This window comes from Rhopalosiphum padi, chromosome 3, assembly GCF_020882245.1.
Source record: "Rhopalosiphum padi isolate XX-2018 chromosome 3, ASM2088224v1, whole genome shotgun sequence".
NCBI lineage: Eukaryota > Metazoa > Arthropoda > Insecta > Hemiptera > Aphididae > Rhopalosiphum > Rhopalosiphum padi.
The window spans coordinates 10,200,742-10,220,268 of NC_083599.1; the positions used below are offsets into that span (position 1 = coordinate 10,200,742).

Sequence of the window (19,527 nt, forward strand, 5' to 3'; positions counted from 1 at the left end):
TTAAAAAAAACTACTACCTACTTATATTTTTTTCAGTTATTTTTGTGATCGTGGTTTATATTATAATCGACTTCGCTCCCCACTCACAGCCTTTATACATCTGTCTACTCATTATATCAAAGTCTCTTAATTGTTGGAAAATGTGAAGAAACTCAATAAATAATCAACCAAATCTAAACAGGTACTTTTAAGATCTGAACATAAACTGCGGCTCCAGGTTATAGGCTACACACGATAATAAATATTTTAATATTTTGGTTTTCAGTATAGGCGAACGTGAAGTTGTCCTCCCTCAGTCGGCAGTCCGATCGATACGAATAATGTGCCAAGATTTTAAAGACATTGCAAATTCCAAAAACTGTTTTGAAAAAAAATATTGGTCAATATTGGGTAGTCAACTTCATGTACATACTCATGTCTACACTCTACAGTATAATTAATCGTTTTCAAAAATATTAGTTTTTAGTACTTCAGTTATTAATGAGGATGTAGGTACAGACTATGATATGGTGAAATTTTCAGACATTCTCTACTCATATATTATGTGAGATACATATACATGAGGTTATGTGATGCGGGCCTTGATTTTAAATTGTTGTAAAACGTTACTTCAGCTTTAAATTTTAGATACATATAGGAACATACCGGTAGGTTGATTCTATAGATAATATATTATTATTATTATCGCGATGTGCCGATGTCCAGATAGAGTTATCGTTATGCATATTAGCGTATTTACATCATACATATATAGGTACTCTTTGGTTGAAATGTCAGCGACTTAATTATTATGTGACCGTCGATTTACTATCGCAACATATTATTGTCATGTACTAATTATATATTTATTTTAGTTTTAACCACGATTTTCAAACTTACAATATGGGTAGTAGCATTAGTTTTATAATATACGGAATCAATGGTAGTATAGCTGATACCTATATAGGTTACACGTATATGACTATAATAAATATTGTATTGTTTTGTATCTTGTATCTTGTATGTATTCAAATTCGATTTGTATAATTTTATAGTCATAACAATACTATGCGTGTTTACTATAATATAAATATATAATACGATTATATGCTATTCCGTATAAATGGCCAAAGTGGTTTTAAAATGTCACTATATATCAGTCGAATAATACGTGTGCTTTGGCCTTTGAGTAATTTTGGAATCTTGTATCAAACACTAATAACCGATTTGTATGCATTTTTTTTTTTTTGGTTGGTGCGGGGAAAGAAATATGCAACCTGCCAATTTTAATATTTATTGACTTGCGCATTTTCAATCCGTTGGCCTTCAAATTAAGATTATTAATTTTTCAAAATGATTCTTCATAAAAGTTCATAGACTTTGTCTTTTTATTTCTTAATTTTATTTTCATGTTACCATAAGAACGGGAATCAAATATTTATTTTACATTCTAGATGATATATATATTATTTGTTTATTAATAACTTATCATTATTTATAACTATTTTGGTCGTATTTAGTTTTCATTTTATCATATTTTAGATTCTGAGCGGAGTGATGAATGTATTGATTTTACAATGATGTGTGTTTTTTGTGTCTGTGTACACAATAAATATTCGATTTTAAGCTTAAGGTTGAATTTGGATAGAAATTTGCATCTAGCTTGTACTTTAAAAAGGTCAAAATTAGAAATTCCCAGTTATTATTTTTGTAATTGGTAAAAACAAAAATAAAAAATTAAGGAAAAACGGGAATTTTTACGGAATTTTAATTTTTGACAACCGACTGAAGAAAAAAATATTTGTAGATACTTTAAATTTACACTAAATGTTTATATTATCTATTTTTATATTAACGATAAATTTTTCAAAATATTTCGACTGTTTTTGAGTTATTTATAGGCATAGTAAATTTTCAATATTTTTTGGTTTTTTTTTTTAATTTTCACAAGTTTATACACAATCTATACAAATTAATGCACAATAAGCACAATAAATGTTGAATAAAAATTATTTGCTGGGTTAAAATTCTTAAAAATGTAATACGAGGCCCCTCGTAAGTTACACTTATATATGCATAAAAATATTAAAAAATACGTAGATATATTTTGTTTATATGCATTTTAATTAAGAATTTTGACGAAATTAGTTAAAATCACAAATTATTACAAACTAATTTTTAGTTACAAACTTATAAAAACTTTTCGTTTTATATCTAAGTTTTGAAAATTTAATACAAGTTTTCTTACGAGTAGGTAGTGTATATTGAAACCATTAAATCTAAAAAGTATATAAAGACAATTATGTTTTGTAGACATTTAAGTTAAAAACTGTAACATAATATAATGACAATATTATTAACAGCAAAAGCAAAATATTTGCGTAGGAAAGATAAAGCTATATCGAAATTAATTAAAATCATAATATACATTTGCAAATACAAATATTACTTAATACTACTATAGATATGTTTTGCTTACATTTTTTAATAATAAATTATTCGCAGTTAAAATAATTCTATCATGTACTTATTTATAATCGTCGAGGCTTCAATGGATAAACATTTATACGTATTGCTTTAGTTAAGTTTTATAATTAGTTTGAAAAGTAAATTAACATGATAATTTTTTTTTAATTATTGACTTGATGGATGGTAAGTATATTTAACCTTTTAAGTATTTGTGCACCATAGCAAAAAAAAAAAAAACTGAAACGGTGTCAATATTTAACTATACGATTTATATTATATTGCTTGCACTACGCGAATAATATATATATATATATTGGCAATGCTTACGGAAAAGTGGTAGGACGACGACCGGCCAGAACAAACAACCGCTTATCGCTGTTATGTAATATTTTAATTTGCATGGATTTGATTAACCCTTTAACACTAATGAAACCTGCTGTTTGATCGGCTGTCCCATTTCAACCGTGACATATGTATACAGAGTGTAACAGAAATAATACCGACAGTTGAAATTAACTGACAATGTAATAAATTGTACAGCAATATTTCTATGTATTTTTTTAGTTTAATTATTCTATGAACTGTATCATTGATATTATACTTAATAAAAAATATAAATTATTCATTTATGAACCAAAGTTATAACGTAGTAAATTAATTACATCTGTTATTTTTATTACATCCTGTTATATCGTGTAGATCTAAGCTAATATTTATTTTAATCACAAACCTGGAAAACGTCGTGGTCAAATCATTGCTCTCATATATCTCCAATGAGTAAGTCAGCGGCCTAACTCCACCGTCGTTGTCTAAAGTACAACTTATTGTTGCCAAGTCTTTGTCTTCCCCGTTGTCTTGGATGGGTGACGTGCGTCGTTGATGATGATGATGGTGATGGTGATGTCTACTACCAGCACCGGTGTGCCGTTCTTGATCTTTGGGCAATCGTATTGCGCAGCCAGTTAATGGACCCGGGGGTGCTGTATTCGCATATGCAAACAGACAAACGATAATATTTATTATATATTTTATTACGAGTACTCATTTAAAAGTATTTGTTGCATTTTAATAACAGGATCAATATTCGTTTCACACTCGTAAGTGGTGTGTACATTAAAAATGGAATATGAACAAACCACCAAAGTAAAAAATTCACAATGGATCAATGGACATTAAAAAAAAAAAAAATTAATGATTATACGTATGCTATTACATTATTGTATGTTATAACTTATATCTTAAATATGGTATCAAAAACTGCTTTAGTTGAATATTGTTAAGGCGAAAACGAAAATAAAAATAATGAGATATGTTAGTTGAATAACATAATATCTGTCATCTTGTTTTAAAACTTTCTATTATTATAATGGGTAGGTACTCTGTAACATTTAAATTATGTTATTATTATTATTATTATACTGTTTAACATGAAACGGAATAATATTATATTATAACAGTGTAATTTCTATGAATTTACGTTGATTTAATAACATTATAACAGTAATATTTTGTTCGAATAAAACATTATACTTAATTGATATAAAAACACACATAGAAATTTAAATGTTATGGATGCAGTTATTATAGATAGTAATTACAACTATCATAATAGTTGGACTATTGTCGAAGCTCAGTGTTAAAAAAAAATAAAATGCAAATAGCGAATATATAGGTTTGCAATTCTACGCATCGATAGTTGATTTAATTATCAACTATGGACTCCAATATATACAAATAAGCAACGTGCCCCATCATGTTTGACCCAATAATTACATTGTTTTACTAATTAATATTTTTCAAAAATTATTGTTGATTCACTGAACTATATATTATAATTATAAAAATAAAATATTTTTTTGGTTAATTCAGAGTTTAAAATATAACGATAATATTTGTTTCATTTCAACAAAACGTTTATTGTATAAGTAGTAATTTCATTAATTATTTTTTTTTTTTGAGGGGGGGGGGGTTAAAATTATCCCAAGTAAAGTGGCTCACACCACAATTATTATTTACACAATCTTCTGATGTATATATAAATCCTAAATTCCATTTTGGGGTTAATGTTAAGTTTTTGGAATTTAAGCGCCGAAAGCCCATATGGCCTTTACCAAATATATTCTATTAGATATATTTCCATTCTTTAAATTTTTTTTTCTATCTAACCTATTATCAATGATGTCTTTTTGTGGAAAATTTTTTAATCAGAATTAATAAGCTAATTTTTAAATTCAATACCTTTTTTGAAAGGTAATTCGTCTTAGATAGAACTTTGGATGTTCAAACTTTATTTTTGACTATTTACAATTAAAATAAATGTTAAAATGCGTAAGAATTATCAAACAACTAGAATTTGTAAAGATCCTCGATTTTTAACAAAATTGATTTGATTTATTTGTGTAATTAAAAAAATGATTAGCATAGGGACTTGAAATTTTCATTGAATACTTAAATTATCAACTTTTGATAAGGTAAAATTATTAAAATTATGTTAAAACAATTTTCTCCAATGATTGAAGTTAAATTATTTTTATTTCTTTATTTCGTTTAGAATTATTTTATTATTATTTTTTATTATTTTATTGTTTAATAATAATTATTAATTAATATAATATAAATATTGTTTATAATATATGTATACAATACAAACATAGGTAGTATTACTATTATAATAGTAATTTATTAATAAATGACAAAATTATTGTAATACCAACACTAAATATTTTCTAGACAATATAATAATTAAAAATAACATGGTTTTATTTTTATTTTTTATAATACGTAGAATGAAAATTTGCGTTTACGTTCCTTATAAATTGGAACTCTTTCCTGTTCCTCGTTTCAATAATTGAAAAAGAATGCGTTCTAAGTTTAATTCTTATATGGCCGTGTTCTTTACTGAACTTCCATAATGGCATATTGGTGAGAGTTGCAGTTATATGAGTATATGATGATTATTAATATGATAGTAAGATACATTTTTATTATCGTTCACATACGGGTACAACGATAACTAATTTAGTAAAGTAATATAGTTGTCAGTCTGCATTTGACATTCGTGACTTTATGTGCTGTTTGATCTATGCTCAGGAGAAAAATAAATTTTTCATTTTTCATTTTTAATATGCTGATACATTTCAAAATGTCGAGTAGCAGTTAAATTAAAATTGAATCAATACTGAAGCCGTTGAAAAATAAACCAAGATGTACGTGTATATTTTTAGATAGGTAATCGTTTGAAAGAAGATAACCTCTATTCGTCATGGTTTCGAAAGTAACCATTTTACGTAAGTATTTCAGTGAATCTGCGAATCAGATGAATTTTGTTATAGCTATTTATGTTGGGTTATGTTTATTATTAAACATGAAGGGTTTCTTTCGCTTTAAATAAATACCTGCAAAATAGTGGAAAACATAAAAAAATAGGAATAAACATTCTGCACTATTCAATAAAATAGAATAACGTACATTGTTTTTGCATTTAAAAACAATACAAAAATAAAAAATTTCTTGCAATAGTATAAATCAACATGATAGTTCTTACTTATCCGTTTTAAGATTATGGTAATAAATTGTTAGGAAATGTTTTTTTTGATTCTCAACTAGTTCTTAAACATTCATTATAAACATGTTCAAATATTACTTAGATTCAATCTTGAAAGATATGCTTTCCTATTGCTACTGATACATTTATAGCTTAAATTTTATTTATTTAACATAATATAGATTTTAAATTTAAATGTAAATTGTTGTTATATTATTTAAAAAGGTTTTTATTTATTATGATATAATGATTTAGTCATATGCGTTTTAAATGTACCTATACTAATGCAATAGTAAATATAAACAATCCATGGTTCATAAAAAATGTTCAAATACTTATTTTAGGTTACTTTTGAGTTCGCCTTCAATAGAAACCTAATACTGTTCACTTGTCTTTTAATTGGTATACAGAATAGTGAATACAGATATAGAAGTACGTTGTAGCGGTCGTATTACGTTGATATACATTTAAATAAAATTGCTTTTAAAATACTAAATACATTTATATGAAGTCTATAATTTTAATAGTTTAAGTTTTTTTTGTTTTGCCGAAATAATTAATACCAGAATAATTTAACATACTGAAAATTAAGTACACAAAATATTATTATTATTAAAAAGAAGTACTTATTTAACAAATTTGATGAATTAAAATCTTTTGATGAAATGTTTTTGAACAAATGTCCTCAATTACAATTTTAAAATATGTATGTATAAAAAAAATTACCCGTTATTTTTTGGAAAAGTTCTATAGTTGATAGTAAAAGTTATAAAACAATGCGAAATTTGAACGTTGTGATGCTAGGAAATTGCGCCAGGTATAAATAATTATATACGAGTCATCTCAGTGGGGCCCAGTATTCATATGTATATGAAATTAAATTAAAATAAAAAATAAAATAAAATATAATTATATATTTATATATATTTATAATCATATAATTAATTTTATAATTATATAATTATGGCCAATTTTTGAAATTGTAAAAATTTGTGACCCTATGTCTAACCCAGACATTAGACATTTATCTATACAACAACGATATCAGTACAGTAAAAAGATAAGGTTCAGAGCTGGGATAAATTTTAAATAGTTGTATTTTTAAAATCAAAATCCAAAGTCCATATTATTTTTAAAATTTTCTAATTTTCCGACCGCCCCTAAAATAAGATCTCTAAAAATTTTTTTTCAAAATTAATTTATTTGAAATCATGTCCATCTGTATAATGTATATTATAATGCCAGTATACCATACATAATACCGTTAATATCTACTTATATTTACAGTCGAGTCATGATAAATCGAAGCTGAAGGGAGATAAAAATTTGTTTCGATATATGTAATCTAACTCAAATTTATATTAATAAAATTAATTTATATATAATTTATATTTCTAGGGGAATAAAAAAAAAGTCATGTCGTCAAGTTTTTTGAGTTATCGCGACTCGACTGTATATTTTATTCTATTATACTATTATATAAACCGAACTAAACAAGATAGAATAATTTTAATTTTTTTCTAAATAAAAGGATTTTTTCCTCAAAATTAAATATGAAATCCTTCTGGTATAATATTACAAAATAGATTTTAAAATCTAAATCAAAATTTTAATTTTAGAAAAAATAATTTATTGAAACTACAAAATAGTGATTTTGATTTGGTTGTGTTTAATTAAAAAAATTATTTTATATGAAATTATACTCAATTTCGTCAGTATACTTACATGCTGGTATTATGTGATACAGACAAGGGTTTTGCTGACGGCCGACGGCATTGGTGGCCCGACAGCTGATCGTGTCCAGCACGATGGGCTTCTTGAAGTGCGGCGCTCTATCCACATACTGGACCACGTCTGGGACGCCGACAGTCATAGCCGGCAGTACAAGCTCGCCGACAGCCGTGTCGTTCCGTTGGTTGGGCAAGGCGGTGGTGACATAGCTGCCGGTGGCCACCACGCTCGGCGATTGTTGCTGGTGCAACTCGCCTGTGGCCGCGGCTGCTGCGCCCGGCCACACGAGCCACTCGAATTGTACACGGTCGTCGGCCGGGTCGGCTTTTACCCGGCACACGATACGTACGTTGTTTTCGTTGGCTTCGACGCCCACCAATTGCAGTTGATCGCCATCGTCCGCGCAAACGGGAGCGTCTGCGGTGAATTAACAACAATTATAAATTTGTACGTTATTATTCGATCATCTCGTACATTAAATCCACCCTATCAGGTGCGGGACTTATCAAAATAGAGAAATAGGAGATATGGTGGTGTTTTGAATTGAGATAATAATATGTGGTTATTTTATATTCAACTTCATCTATGTCTTCGTAGTATAATATGTTTTTAGATTGTAGAAAGTCGATTTTCTGTTTCTTATCTCACCCTTCACGAAGACTTAAATATTGAATCAGTTGTCAATTTAATTAAAACCCACTATAACAAATTCCACTCCAAATTACTCCAACACTCAAACCCATTAATCGTAAACCAGCACACTTTCACAATTACCAGCAACCCTCCTCGCCGTCTTAAAAGACGTTGGTGTCATGATCTTTTAGTTTAAAATTACCGTTTGTTCGCCTAGCGAAACTTATCAGAAGGGTCCTATTCCCTGATCAATGTCTCAAAGTTGAGTTTATATAATTATGATCAGATTCGCTTATTGTATTTATTATTAATAATAAAAAAGAAGATCACAAGAGAACTTAATTTGTCTTGTCATTTAATTTAAGTGATTAGTATTCAAAACATATAAATTACAGAATTTCGTCTTTAAAAAACGATCTTCTTTTAAATAAAAAATGTTCAACTCCGTTAAGAAATGGTTTCGGAAACAATACAAAATTATTTTTTATTAGACTTACATTAATTTGTTTTAAATTATTTTCAACATATCAATCGTTTTAAAAACATAAACATACTCTTAATTAATACTGTGTAATAAATTGTATTAATTTTAAATAGTAGGGTGTTTTTTTTCTATGGATATTCACGATTGATTTTTTAGGTTTAAAAAAAATACACTTAGAATTATTCACGTAAACAACTGCTTTAGTCAAATAATTGAGTTCTTATCGTTTGTTATAGTTATACAGAGTACAGTTATAGAACATTCGAAAGTGGTATATGTCAGAAATTACTTTTAAATATAATTATGTTTTTGATAAAAAAACAATTCACTTTAAATCGTATGATTTTGAAAATATATGCCATTTTCATACAATATGTATACGAATAATTTTAAGTCACGCAGTGAAATTTCGGAATAAAATCAAATGTAAACGTAGGCTTCAACAGTAGACTGCAAGCACACACATATTATATGTACTCGTACGTAATAGTTAGTTATATAATCTGGCGTGTGATACCTACTTATGATTCGAGATACAAATAGAATTTTGTTCAATAGAAAGTCTCGAATGTTTTCAAGTTGAATATTATTCGAATCACGCATACTCAGAGTTGTATGGGTACTTACATTGAACTCGGAGGGTGACCGGTCGTGACCGTCCCATTCCCAAATCGTTATTACATTGACACGTGTACCGGCCGGAATGGCGGCGTCCCACGTTCCTTATGACCAAAGTGCCAGCGCTCAAAAGAACGACTTTGATTTCCGAGTCGATGCTGACGCTTCCGTTGCTACTGCCATTTTGCAAGATTGGGTGGCCCTGCAGTATATGATTACAGATGCGATAATTATTATTAATAGACATTTCGCGATTCGTTGCTGACTGTACTCACGTTGTGATACCATTCGATGCGATTACGTTGTTTTCCTTTGCTCCCGCTGCCATCCAACACCTTGCATTCAAAATATACATCGTCTCCTGTTTTGATTCTACTCGGATCGAACGTATGGCCCAAACTTAATTTAACTATAGGTGGATCTGTGAAGTTTATTTTTATTGTTATTAAATTTTTTTTAAACTTACAACTATCTTTTATTAGGTTTGTCAAACTTTGCTCAACTCGTACAATTATCAGATATGTGTCAATTATGGGTAAATAATTTGTATCTTATATTTCAAGAGAAAGTTCTCACCAGTTAAATTAAAGCTATATTATCTGAAGTTGAACTACATCGGGAGATTAAAATATTGTTACACGGTAATAAATTATGTTACAGAGTAGGTATACATATTAAGTTATACATTAATATCGATTTACAATACGTCAAATAAAAAAATATACAGAAAATATTTCTCAAAGAACCGTCAGTGATTTGACTCGTGCAAATCATAATAAAACGCAACTGAATATTGATATAAATGGCTCACACATTTAAGACTTTTAAGTCGAAACGTAAAATATAATATAAAGTTAATCAAACACGATATAGGTATAGTGATTTACGAATTCTAATAAATTCGTACACGGATTGTGTGGTGTAAGAATGAAAACACAATAACAGTGATTACAACTATGACTTCGATAAAAAGGTGTATAATCAGTTTTTACTTACATTGGACATTAAGTAATAAAGCTTTATTCTTAATATTATCTTTCGTGGTATTAATATCAGGGTTCCAAGCTCGGCATCGTAAATATCGACCATCGTCGCTTGGTGTAGGCCTCAATCGTATCCTACTGCTATGTTCGGTTTGCTAAATAACAGACAAATAAAATAAAAATGTTGACGAAGTGTACGGGCATGTAGAATTTTTTAAATATGGATGTATATATGAAAAAAAAAATGATAATTAACCCTGACCAATCTTCTTATAGTTCAATCTTATTCTATATAAAACAAAACTACAAAAAAATAAGATAGAAACAATGAAATAACATGCACGATAAAATATTATGACTGAATTAATTAAATATATAACTTTACGTGATATTTAGTTATAATTACTCACTTCTATTACTGTTATACGAGTCGTTGTCGGAGAAGAGGGTATTTCGTCAGCTAATGTACCGTTTCCGTCAATAGACCATTCTATCGTTGCCTTAGGACTCGCACCCTCAGCCCAGCATTCGCCCGTATACCACTTACCGGATATAAGATTTGTTGCTTGTATAACTCCGTCATTATTACTGTCTTCGTTATAATTAACCATGTTCTCTGTTTCGTCTATTGGACGTATGCCGACAATACGTACACTTTTCACATTCACTAGTTACAAAAACCATACAAATATTAAATAGGTATTAAAAAAAACCTAGTAAATACTAATATGAATATTTGCTAAAAAATTTAAGTCTCAATAAAACAGTTATTTATTTTTGAGCTACAATAAAAAACAAAATTGATTTTGTTAAAAAATAATTTTGCGTACAAATTCCCAATATTCCATATTTTTTATTTTTAAAAGCCCAGATATGTAAGAAATATACTAAAAATGTTAATTTAGTGTTTAATTACCAATGTAAAAGTATGTATATAATATAATGTATGTATAATCTATACATATACCTACTTACGAGGAAAACTTCTAAATTTGAATTTAAAACCAGGACTGTAATTTAATAATGGAACACATAAAAAAAATGTTTATTTTTGCAAAAACGTAATGTATTAAATTTAAAAGTGAATACCTTAAAATTGTATATTAAAAATAATAATCGTAAACTACATAATTTGACATCATTCAAGAGTAATTTTTTCAATGTAATATTTTAGAATAACAATAAGTTCTGTGTTTTTAAGTGTATTTTATTCAATACATTTTGTGGTTTTATTATTATTGTAATTATTATATTTACTAACTGTTGGTTGACTATAAGCTGTATATTATAAAATACTTACAGTACATGTTTATCAGCACTGTCATTCGGAGATTTGATTGCATGGTGTTGTCGTCATTTCCAGCCAGACACGTGTATGTACTATTAGCATGAGTTCGATTCAATTGATGAATTACGAGACTTTTGGTAGTTGTTTCTTCGTCGTCGTTTTTGTTTCCGTAAGATACATCCTCTGTCAGATCCATTATTGTTCCCGTACCGAGCGATGAGGTGACTATTCCATCCGCTGAATACCACTGCACTCGTGGCTTGGGTTTCCCTGTACAACAAACGTCAGTTTGTCACTATAGATTGTGCAATGTGGGGGAGGGGATAAATGTACATTTTCGTTGACTTTGATTTCTGGATACATTAAAAGAGGTGTATGTATAAACGTTTATTGTGTAGATACCGAATACTCATCCGTACAAATGAAATCGAATAACGTAAATAAATTGTTATTTATTTGGATTAAATATGTATGCGTTATTATGTATAATGTTTGTACATCACATTCAACGAATCGACATTAAGGCGTATACAAATCGAGCTTATAATATGTCCCATCATTAAACTGTCACGTAATCTACAATAAACTGTTTGAACTATAATACAACATTACAACATACCTATTTAAATATAGTAAATACGATGATATCTTATTTGTGAAGGGATGGTTGAGGAGGAGAAATATAAGCATATTATCAATGTAAACATGGTAAACGAACAAAGAGTGAATAATAATAATTAGGGTTCGGGACTTGTTGCACTTAAAATTATCAAAATATTTATGCAAATATACAGTCAAAATCATCAAAATATGCTTAAAAATTTGCATCTAAATTTTTAATTGGTTTTTGAAAATGCATAAAGCATATTATAACTAAAAAAATAAAAATTTAACAATTAAGTAGGTAATAACCGTGATTAACGAACAAAAACGTATAGATTTTCATTTTGTCGTATAATTTATAATCTAGATAGGTTTTACTACAACTATAATAATAATATAACTGTCGATAAAAAAGTTGATTCTTAAGCGACAAAGAAACTATCATTAACAGACGTACGAGTCAGATAGGACAGACTATTACTTTAATTTATTTAAAAAACTATTTTTTATTGTTTTCCAAGTATGATTTTTCCCGGAAATTTTACGTAAATACAAATTTAAAAAATGCAAAATATGTACTTTTTCAAAAATATGACAAAATATGCAAAAATATGTAAATTTAAAGTTAGTATTTAGTTTCACCATTTCATAAAACAAATTTATAACTCACCTAGAATAATCTACGACCACTACAAAAAAAAAAAAAAAATGCAAAGAACTCCAGAACCCTAATGAAAATTCATCAACAAATCAGAGTACCCATCATTTTTATGTTATAATTCATTGAGAAATCGTGTTCTTAAAATTGTACAGCAATAATTTTTCAAGCATCTGCGTCTAACGCATTCTTTAAAAGAATATATATTAATATTATTTGTAAGTCCTATATAGTTTGATTATTCGTTATTAGTTTATTACATATTATATTGAGCTATAAAATATATTGTTACTAACTAATGTTAACAATTATATATTATTGCATTATATTAAAGTCAGGCGTGATTTTTAAATTATCCACAGTTTTCATTGCCATATTTTCATTTATTTCTTATTTGATTAATAATTTGTGAATTATGGTTTCAATAACACATAAATATCGGTCAATAAAAAAAATATTAAATATATATTAAATGTATAATTATTATTTATTGTAATAAAATAAAACAAAAATAATATGTTGATAAAAATGGGAGTTTAATAATTTCAGCCTTATTATTTTCGTGAAAAATTGAAACTATTAGATATTATACCATTCTATAATAATTCTTTTTAATATTATGGCTAAATACATTGTAATTTTAGAATAATCAAATTCACATCTTTGTTAGACAAAGAACAGATCAGATCAGACTCAAAACTTGTGCATATTGTACATTTTATATTTGTTTATTATTTTTAAGAGTCGTTCAATACTCGATACTAATTGTGTATAATATCATTGCTGTACTCGCTCAAAAGTTTAAAAGAAGTACCTATCATTATTATATAAAAATAACATTTAATGCTCACCTCCTTGAACTCGACACTCCAATACCAATCGGCTGCCTTCCGGTACTGGGCCGATTGTATGATGGAATCCATCGTCGATTTCTGTTCCTACTCCGTTATAAGCGATTGTCATTTTATCGGGTGGCACTATAAATTATATATGAACCAACATTATGCAATTATAATTTATTAATCGCAGAGTTCTGATAATCAATATAAAAATAGTTATATAGATGTTATAATTATATGATGTCGATGATTATTTATTATTTATTAATTAAATGGCAGTATATTCTATACATAATGTGAATTAGTAATGTAAAAATAAATATACGTTAAAATAAGTGATATCTTAAATCTTAATCCTCTTTTTTTAAACATATTGGTTATTGATATTATAATGTTAACTATATGCATATAAATTTCTCTCTAAACAGTTCCCTCTTCTAAAATTCAAATAGTAATAAATAATAATCCATTGAGTATTGAGTGAATAACCGACGTTTGTAAAAACGTTATTTTCCAATTAATGGAATTCGAGATAACATTTGTATTATTGAATCATATATATATATATATATATATATAATGTTATATTTAAAAATACCAGAAAAATTAATTAATGTATTTTATTGTGAATATTTAAACAGTACAGGCTCTATAGAGAGGGGGTCCTAACTCGGACCCCGCAGGCCATTAATCGTATTTAAAATTACAAAAAACATATATTTATTAAAATTTTCTTTCGCAAATTGCAATTCAGTGTAATTTCCTAAAGTACAGTATAATTCTTAATAAGAATTAAAAACAATAAAAATCATTGACAGTGAAACATTTTTGTTGTGATTTGCATAAAAAAAAATATTAATTTTATTGATATAAATCGGGAATATTTATTCACATACATATTCACATATATTTTTTTTAAAAATATTTTTGAATTTTAATTGATTGTTATTTTTATTTTATTGTATTAAAATCTACCTTATATTATATTTATCTATTAGCTTTGCCAATGTAAACCTTTAAAGAAACATTTTTCTAAACAACAACATATCTTATACAAATTTCAATAAATTTATAAAATAATATAGGGTTCTATAGAATTCCACTGGGCCCCAAAATACATCAGACGGGCATTGTACTAAAATATAACCTACCTTAAAATCATTCATAAATATATTTTTGTTACATAATATGGATAGCAAAAAAGTCGTCCGAATAAAATAATGAGTGTCTCGAGTCAATATAATCGCGTTGTTTTTAAACCGTGTAATTTTGTTATATAACTTTTGTTATATGAGTTCTTATTAGTAGAAAAATATGAAAATGAAATACCTCGTATTACCTTTTCAGTTATTAATATTACTACTATTAATTAGTTTTTGTAAGTAAGTTGTTTAATTTAATTACTACGAATTGTTTAATATGATTACATATAAATTGAATTGAATTAATTCATGATTTTAATTATAAACGATATTCTTATTCATCGACTATTACAGTAATATATAAGAATATAATATTATATTATATTATCATCGTGAGATTTGATCAAAGTGAAATTATATTTCAGGTAAAATATTGTTTAGGAACATGTATATAAACATTTAAAAAATTGACCTAATTTAATATGTGTACAATTATAATAATATATGTAGATACTAGATATACATAAAATATACTTTACTAACCTATAACTCGTAGGATTATCCGATAGTTCCGCGTAGGTGAATCGCGAAAATCCACTCGGCACCTGTAAGCCCCGGCATCCTGTTCAGTCACGTTGATGACTTTGAGCGCTGCTCTGCTACTGTTGTCGTAGAGGCCACTGTTGTAATCGTCCAACTGTAAAGTATGTTGTCTCGACCACTTTCCCCGTCCAATACCGTTATTGCCACCAAACACCACAAACGACGCCCTGGGCCCAAATCCTCCGCTCTCTTCGTCCGAAGACCATTTCAACGCGTGAGCTAACGGTCTTCCACGCACGTCGAAACTATAACCGCGGTTAATTTAATTAAACATTTTAATTAGTGGTTGGAGAGCAAAACGTTAGTGGGTTCGGTATACAGTGAAATTATTTATTATACGCGCGGGACTTCTTCAAGTATTCGGAGACGATGTTTTATTTCTATTCCAACTAGACACCATTTCGAACGCATTCTATATCAGACGTTTCCCGTGTTAACGAAATTATATTAAACAAATTTTGTATGCAAGACTTGTGTAATATGACAACTGATAAAGAATTTACGGTTCACGAGAATCTTATCATATTATTGACTATTGAGATGATTATTTAATTTTTTAAGTTCAATGAATATGTTATATAACACTTATAACACAATATAAATGCTTTTCGTAGTGTTATTAAAAATGTCGTGCTTTTAAAATAAATCAAAATTGCTTGATCTATTTTTATATGCAATTATTGTAGTTTATAGTTTGATTGAATCATTGTAATTTTGATAATCTACAAAAAACATTTTGATACACAATTTATGATATAAGTGACTTCTTGGTGAAATAATAACTTAGCGTTTAAATAATTTTGATCTTAAATTTACTATTAGTATCATAAAAAAGATTATACCTCGCTATACACCTATACTGCATTTATTAAGGGAAGACTGCAATAAGTATAATTTTAATCTTTAACGTTTTATTCTAATACACCTTTTACGAGTTGAGAATCAAACGGTTTGACTAAACAGTAATAATATAGAATACTTTATTTTTAAGTTTTTATGGCAGTTGGTTCTGAATTATATCACAACCCATTAGAACATATTTAAATAGATACTAATATAAGTACTTATTTATTTGAAATCTATCATTAACTAATTACAGTCCTATAGCTACAATTACTAACAACATTTGCAACCTACAGCTTGAGGATCACTGCAGACCTGTATTAAATATAACAGCATGGGTCACAAACTCTGAATCGTTTAGGATCATCAAAACGCTCTCAAAATGTAGGTACCTACTATGTACAAAAAGGACTTCGAAGATTCAGTAGAGTTCATTGAAACGAAATCTACCCTTATTTTCAGAAGGTCACAGCTTTAATAAAATTAAATGTATTGTTTTTTCGTTGTTTTTCAAATATTATTTAAACCTATCAAACTTTCATAAAATATATTGTATTTATGAAACAGCCGTTATATTACCTGTACAAAGGTTTTCCTCCGGACCATATCTTTTTATTTTTCGATTTACTATTCCGATGACGGATTGTTGTCGAATGGTGTTTGAACCACAACACCATGTACGCTCGGTCTTCGATCGGGTTGGTCAAGTCCTTGGTCTTTCCCTCTCCACCACCGTTTGACGTGACTCTTATCGGTTGTTTCGGCAAACCGTCGTTATTACCACCACCTATGTCACATGGTAGCCAAGCCATCGAACCACGAACGGCAGTCACTGTTACTGTGCTTACTGCAATAAACATGTATATGACATAACATAATATAAGATTATAAATATAATTTATATAAAATCTAGAATGAAGTTAAAAAATTTTCAAATTTTTCACACGGTTAGTAAGGTTTTTTTTATATAGTGTATAGCGAAATAATAAAATTAAATATATAAACATGCTGGACGCTATAGAGCTATGACCTTATAGTATTATATACATAGGTCGCTAGGTATTGTATTGCGTATTAAATGCGAAAAATGACATTTTTGCAGTGTGTTTGATAATCGAACCGGCTGTTGCACGTTTCAATAAGGAAATTTTTTTTCTTAACTACTGACAGGCATTTTATTATTTGAAACGGCCATACAGCATATAAAGTCCCCATTGAAAAGGTTTACACAAGCTCGAGTAACTGCTACTATAGAATATAGCCACTATATATATATATACAATAAAATAGTATGTAAGTATAGGACGCTGAACGAGTTTGGAATAACATCTTTATTCTCTAACAACACAACTCCTTACAAAATTATAGGTGAATTAATAATATAAAAATGTATTAGGGTACATAAAAGCATATATTTATATTATTAAAATCAATGATATTGTTTAAATGATAGAATCGTACAAGCTGAATAGAAACGATGACACATATTCAGTTTTTAGAAAAAAGGTCCATTTTATAATAAGAAGTATATTAAATTGGACTATACATTACAGATGAGTTATGATGGTTTGTATACACATTATATATATATTATAATACGTTACTGAGGATCTCCCCAGTTTGATGCACATGTTAACAGTACCCAATGAATGTTGACATTTACTTAATAATTTTGGTTAATGTTACCATACGTATGGTTTTAAAAAATATTGATGATATGTATTTTATTTTGTTTTACATATATTATAGGTGACTGCCCAAGGTATAGTTGTTTAAAAAGAAAATACAATTACGTAAAATAATACAATATTACATTATATATAACTTTTTAAAAGACATATATGAAGAACATTATAAATTAAAGTTCCTTCATGAATCATAGACGATGACTTCGACTGATTTTAAAATACTTCAGAAACAAAATTATAATAATGGAAAAATGCAATACGTCATTCAAATAGTATGTGGCCGTGTTGATTTCCAAATTTTATAACATTCCAAGCCAATTAAAGAAATTTAAAAAACATTGTTTACTGGTACAATCTGCCTTATGTATGTAAAAACAAAAATTACGAGTAAAAAGAAAACTACGGGAGAAAAATAACCTTTAAAGCAGGATGAAAAGAATCGTAATGTACAATAGAATTTTTTTTCTCGTTAGCTTCTTTCAACGACAATATATTAACATTAGAAAATAATATTAAGTCAAGTGAGCACCGAGTTGAATTAAAAACAAAGTTTAATTAATACAAATTATGCAAGATAAATGTATCAGGGTAATAGAAAAAAGATACATTGAAATTATAGAAAAATATACTAACCCATTAGAGTCCTTATACCATAAGAGACCAGGTTAATTGTTATCCCTATAAAAGATAAATGTATAATTGGAATACCTACATGACAATTGACAACTAGAGATTTGATAGTTTTCATACGTGATTATTAGAAAGAACAACTCGAGGGAGGTATAATATAAGAACAATAAATACAATAAATTATATCATTAATATTATTTATGCGAAAACTAATAAATAAATATTCGATGGTTATTTTGAGATATAAATTGGATGGGATGAGATTTAATATCTTTCGTTCGCTGCTCTTAAAATTACTCGTTACATTACTTCTATCTATATACAAGGTGATTCTTAAATTCTAATTCACAAGAAAATATATTCAAATGTTTTTTAAGTATAAAATATATTAAATACAATTTGTTTAACTGAATAATTGAACTATTATTATTAGCTAATATATTTGTATAGAAAGTGTTATTTAAAAATTTGTATAGCTGTTATAATATTTAATTTTATTTATTGTAATAATAAAAAAAAATCCATTAATTTTTAATTGTACAGTATGTCAATATTTAAACAACTAAAATTGTCGTGGTACACTATACGTTTAGCGATTTCATCGAGTTATAGCACTTATATTATATCCTTGCCTACTATTTTATTTTATTTAGATGTATTTAAAATCTAGTCTCAATAAAGCTTGATAATTAGTTCATCGATTGTTATTAAATTTTCTTTGCAGATTAAAAATTAATTTCTGATATATAATTGAATCATAACACCATCTAAGGCGGTTAATTTATAAATATT

The 19,527-nt window shown here is 27.6% G+C and overlaps 1 protein-coding gene across 1 annotated transcript in view; it reads right to left on the reverse strand.

Annotated features, from left to right (window-relative positions):
• The window catches only part of LOC132926365 (uncharacterized), a 65,734-nt gene that overhangs the window by 7,715 nt on the left and 38,492 nt on the right, over nucleotides 1-19,527 (reverse strand). Inside the window, exons 4-13 of the mRNA XM_060990716.1 lie at nucleotides 16,997-17,264; nucleotides 15,515-15,819; nucleotides 13,842-13,967; nucleotides 11,742-11,999; nucleotides 10,852-11,108; nucleotides 10,455-10,596; nucleotides 9,734-9,879; nucleotides 9,468-9,660; nucleotides 7,718-8,140; nucleotides 3,179-3,428 (exon numbers count right to left, since the gene is read on the reverse strand). Coding sequence (XP_060846699.1) covers nucleotides 3,179-3,428; nucleotides 7,718-8,140; nucleotides 9,468-9,660; nucleotides 9,734-9,879; nucleotides 10,455-10,596; nucleotides 10,852-11,108; nucleotides 11,742-11,999; nucleotides 13,842-13,967; nucleotides 15,515-15,819; nucleotides 16,997-17,264 — 2,368 coding nt within the window. The remainder of the gene's footprint in view (nucleotides 1-3,178; nucleotides 3,429-7,717; nucleotides 8,141-9,467; nucleotides 9,661-9,733; nucleotides 9,880-10,454; nucleotides 10,597-10,851; nucleotides 11,109-11,741; nucleotides 12,000-13,841; nucleotides 13,968-15,514; nucleotides 15,820-16,996; nucleotides 17,265-19,527) is intronic.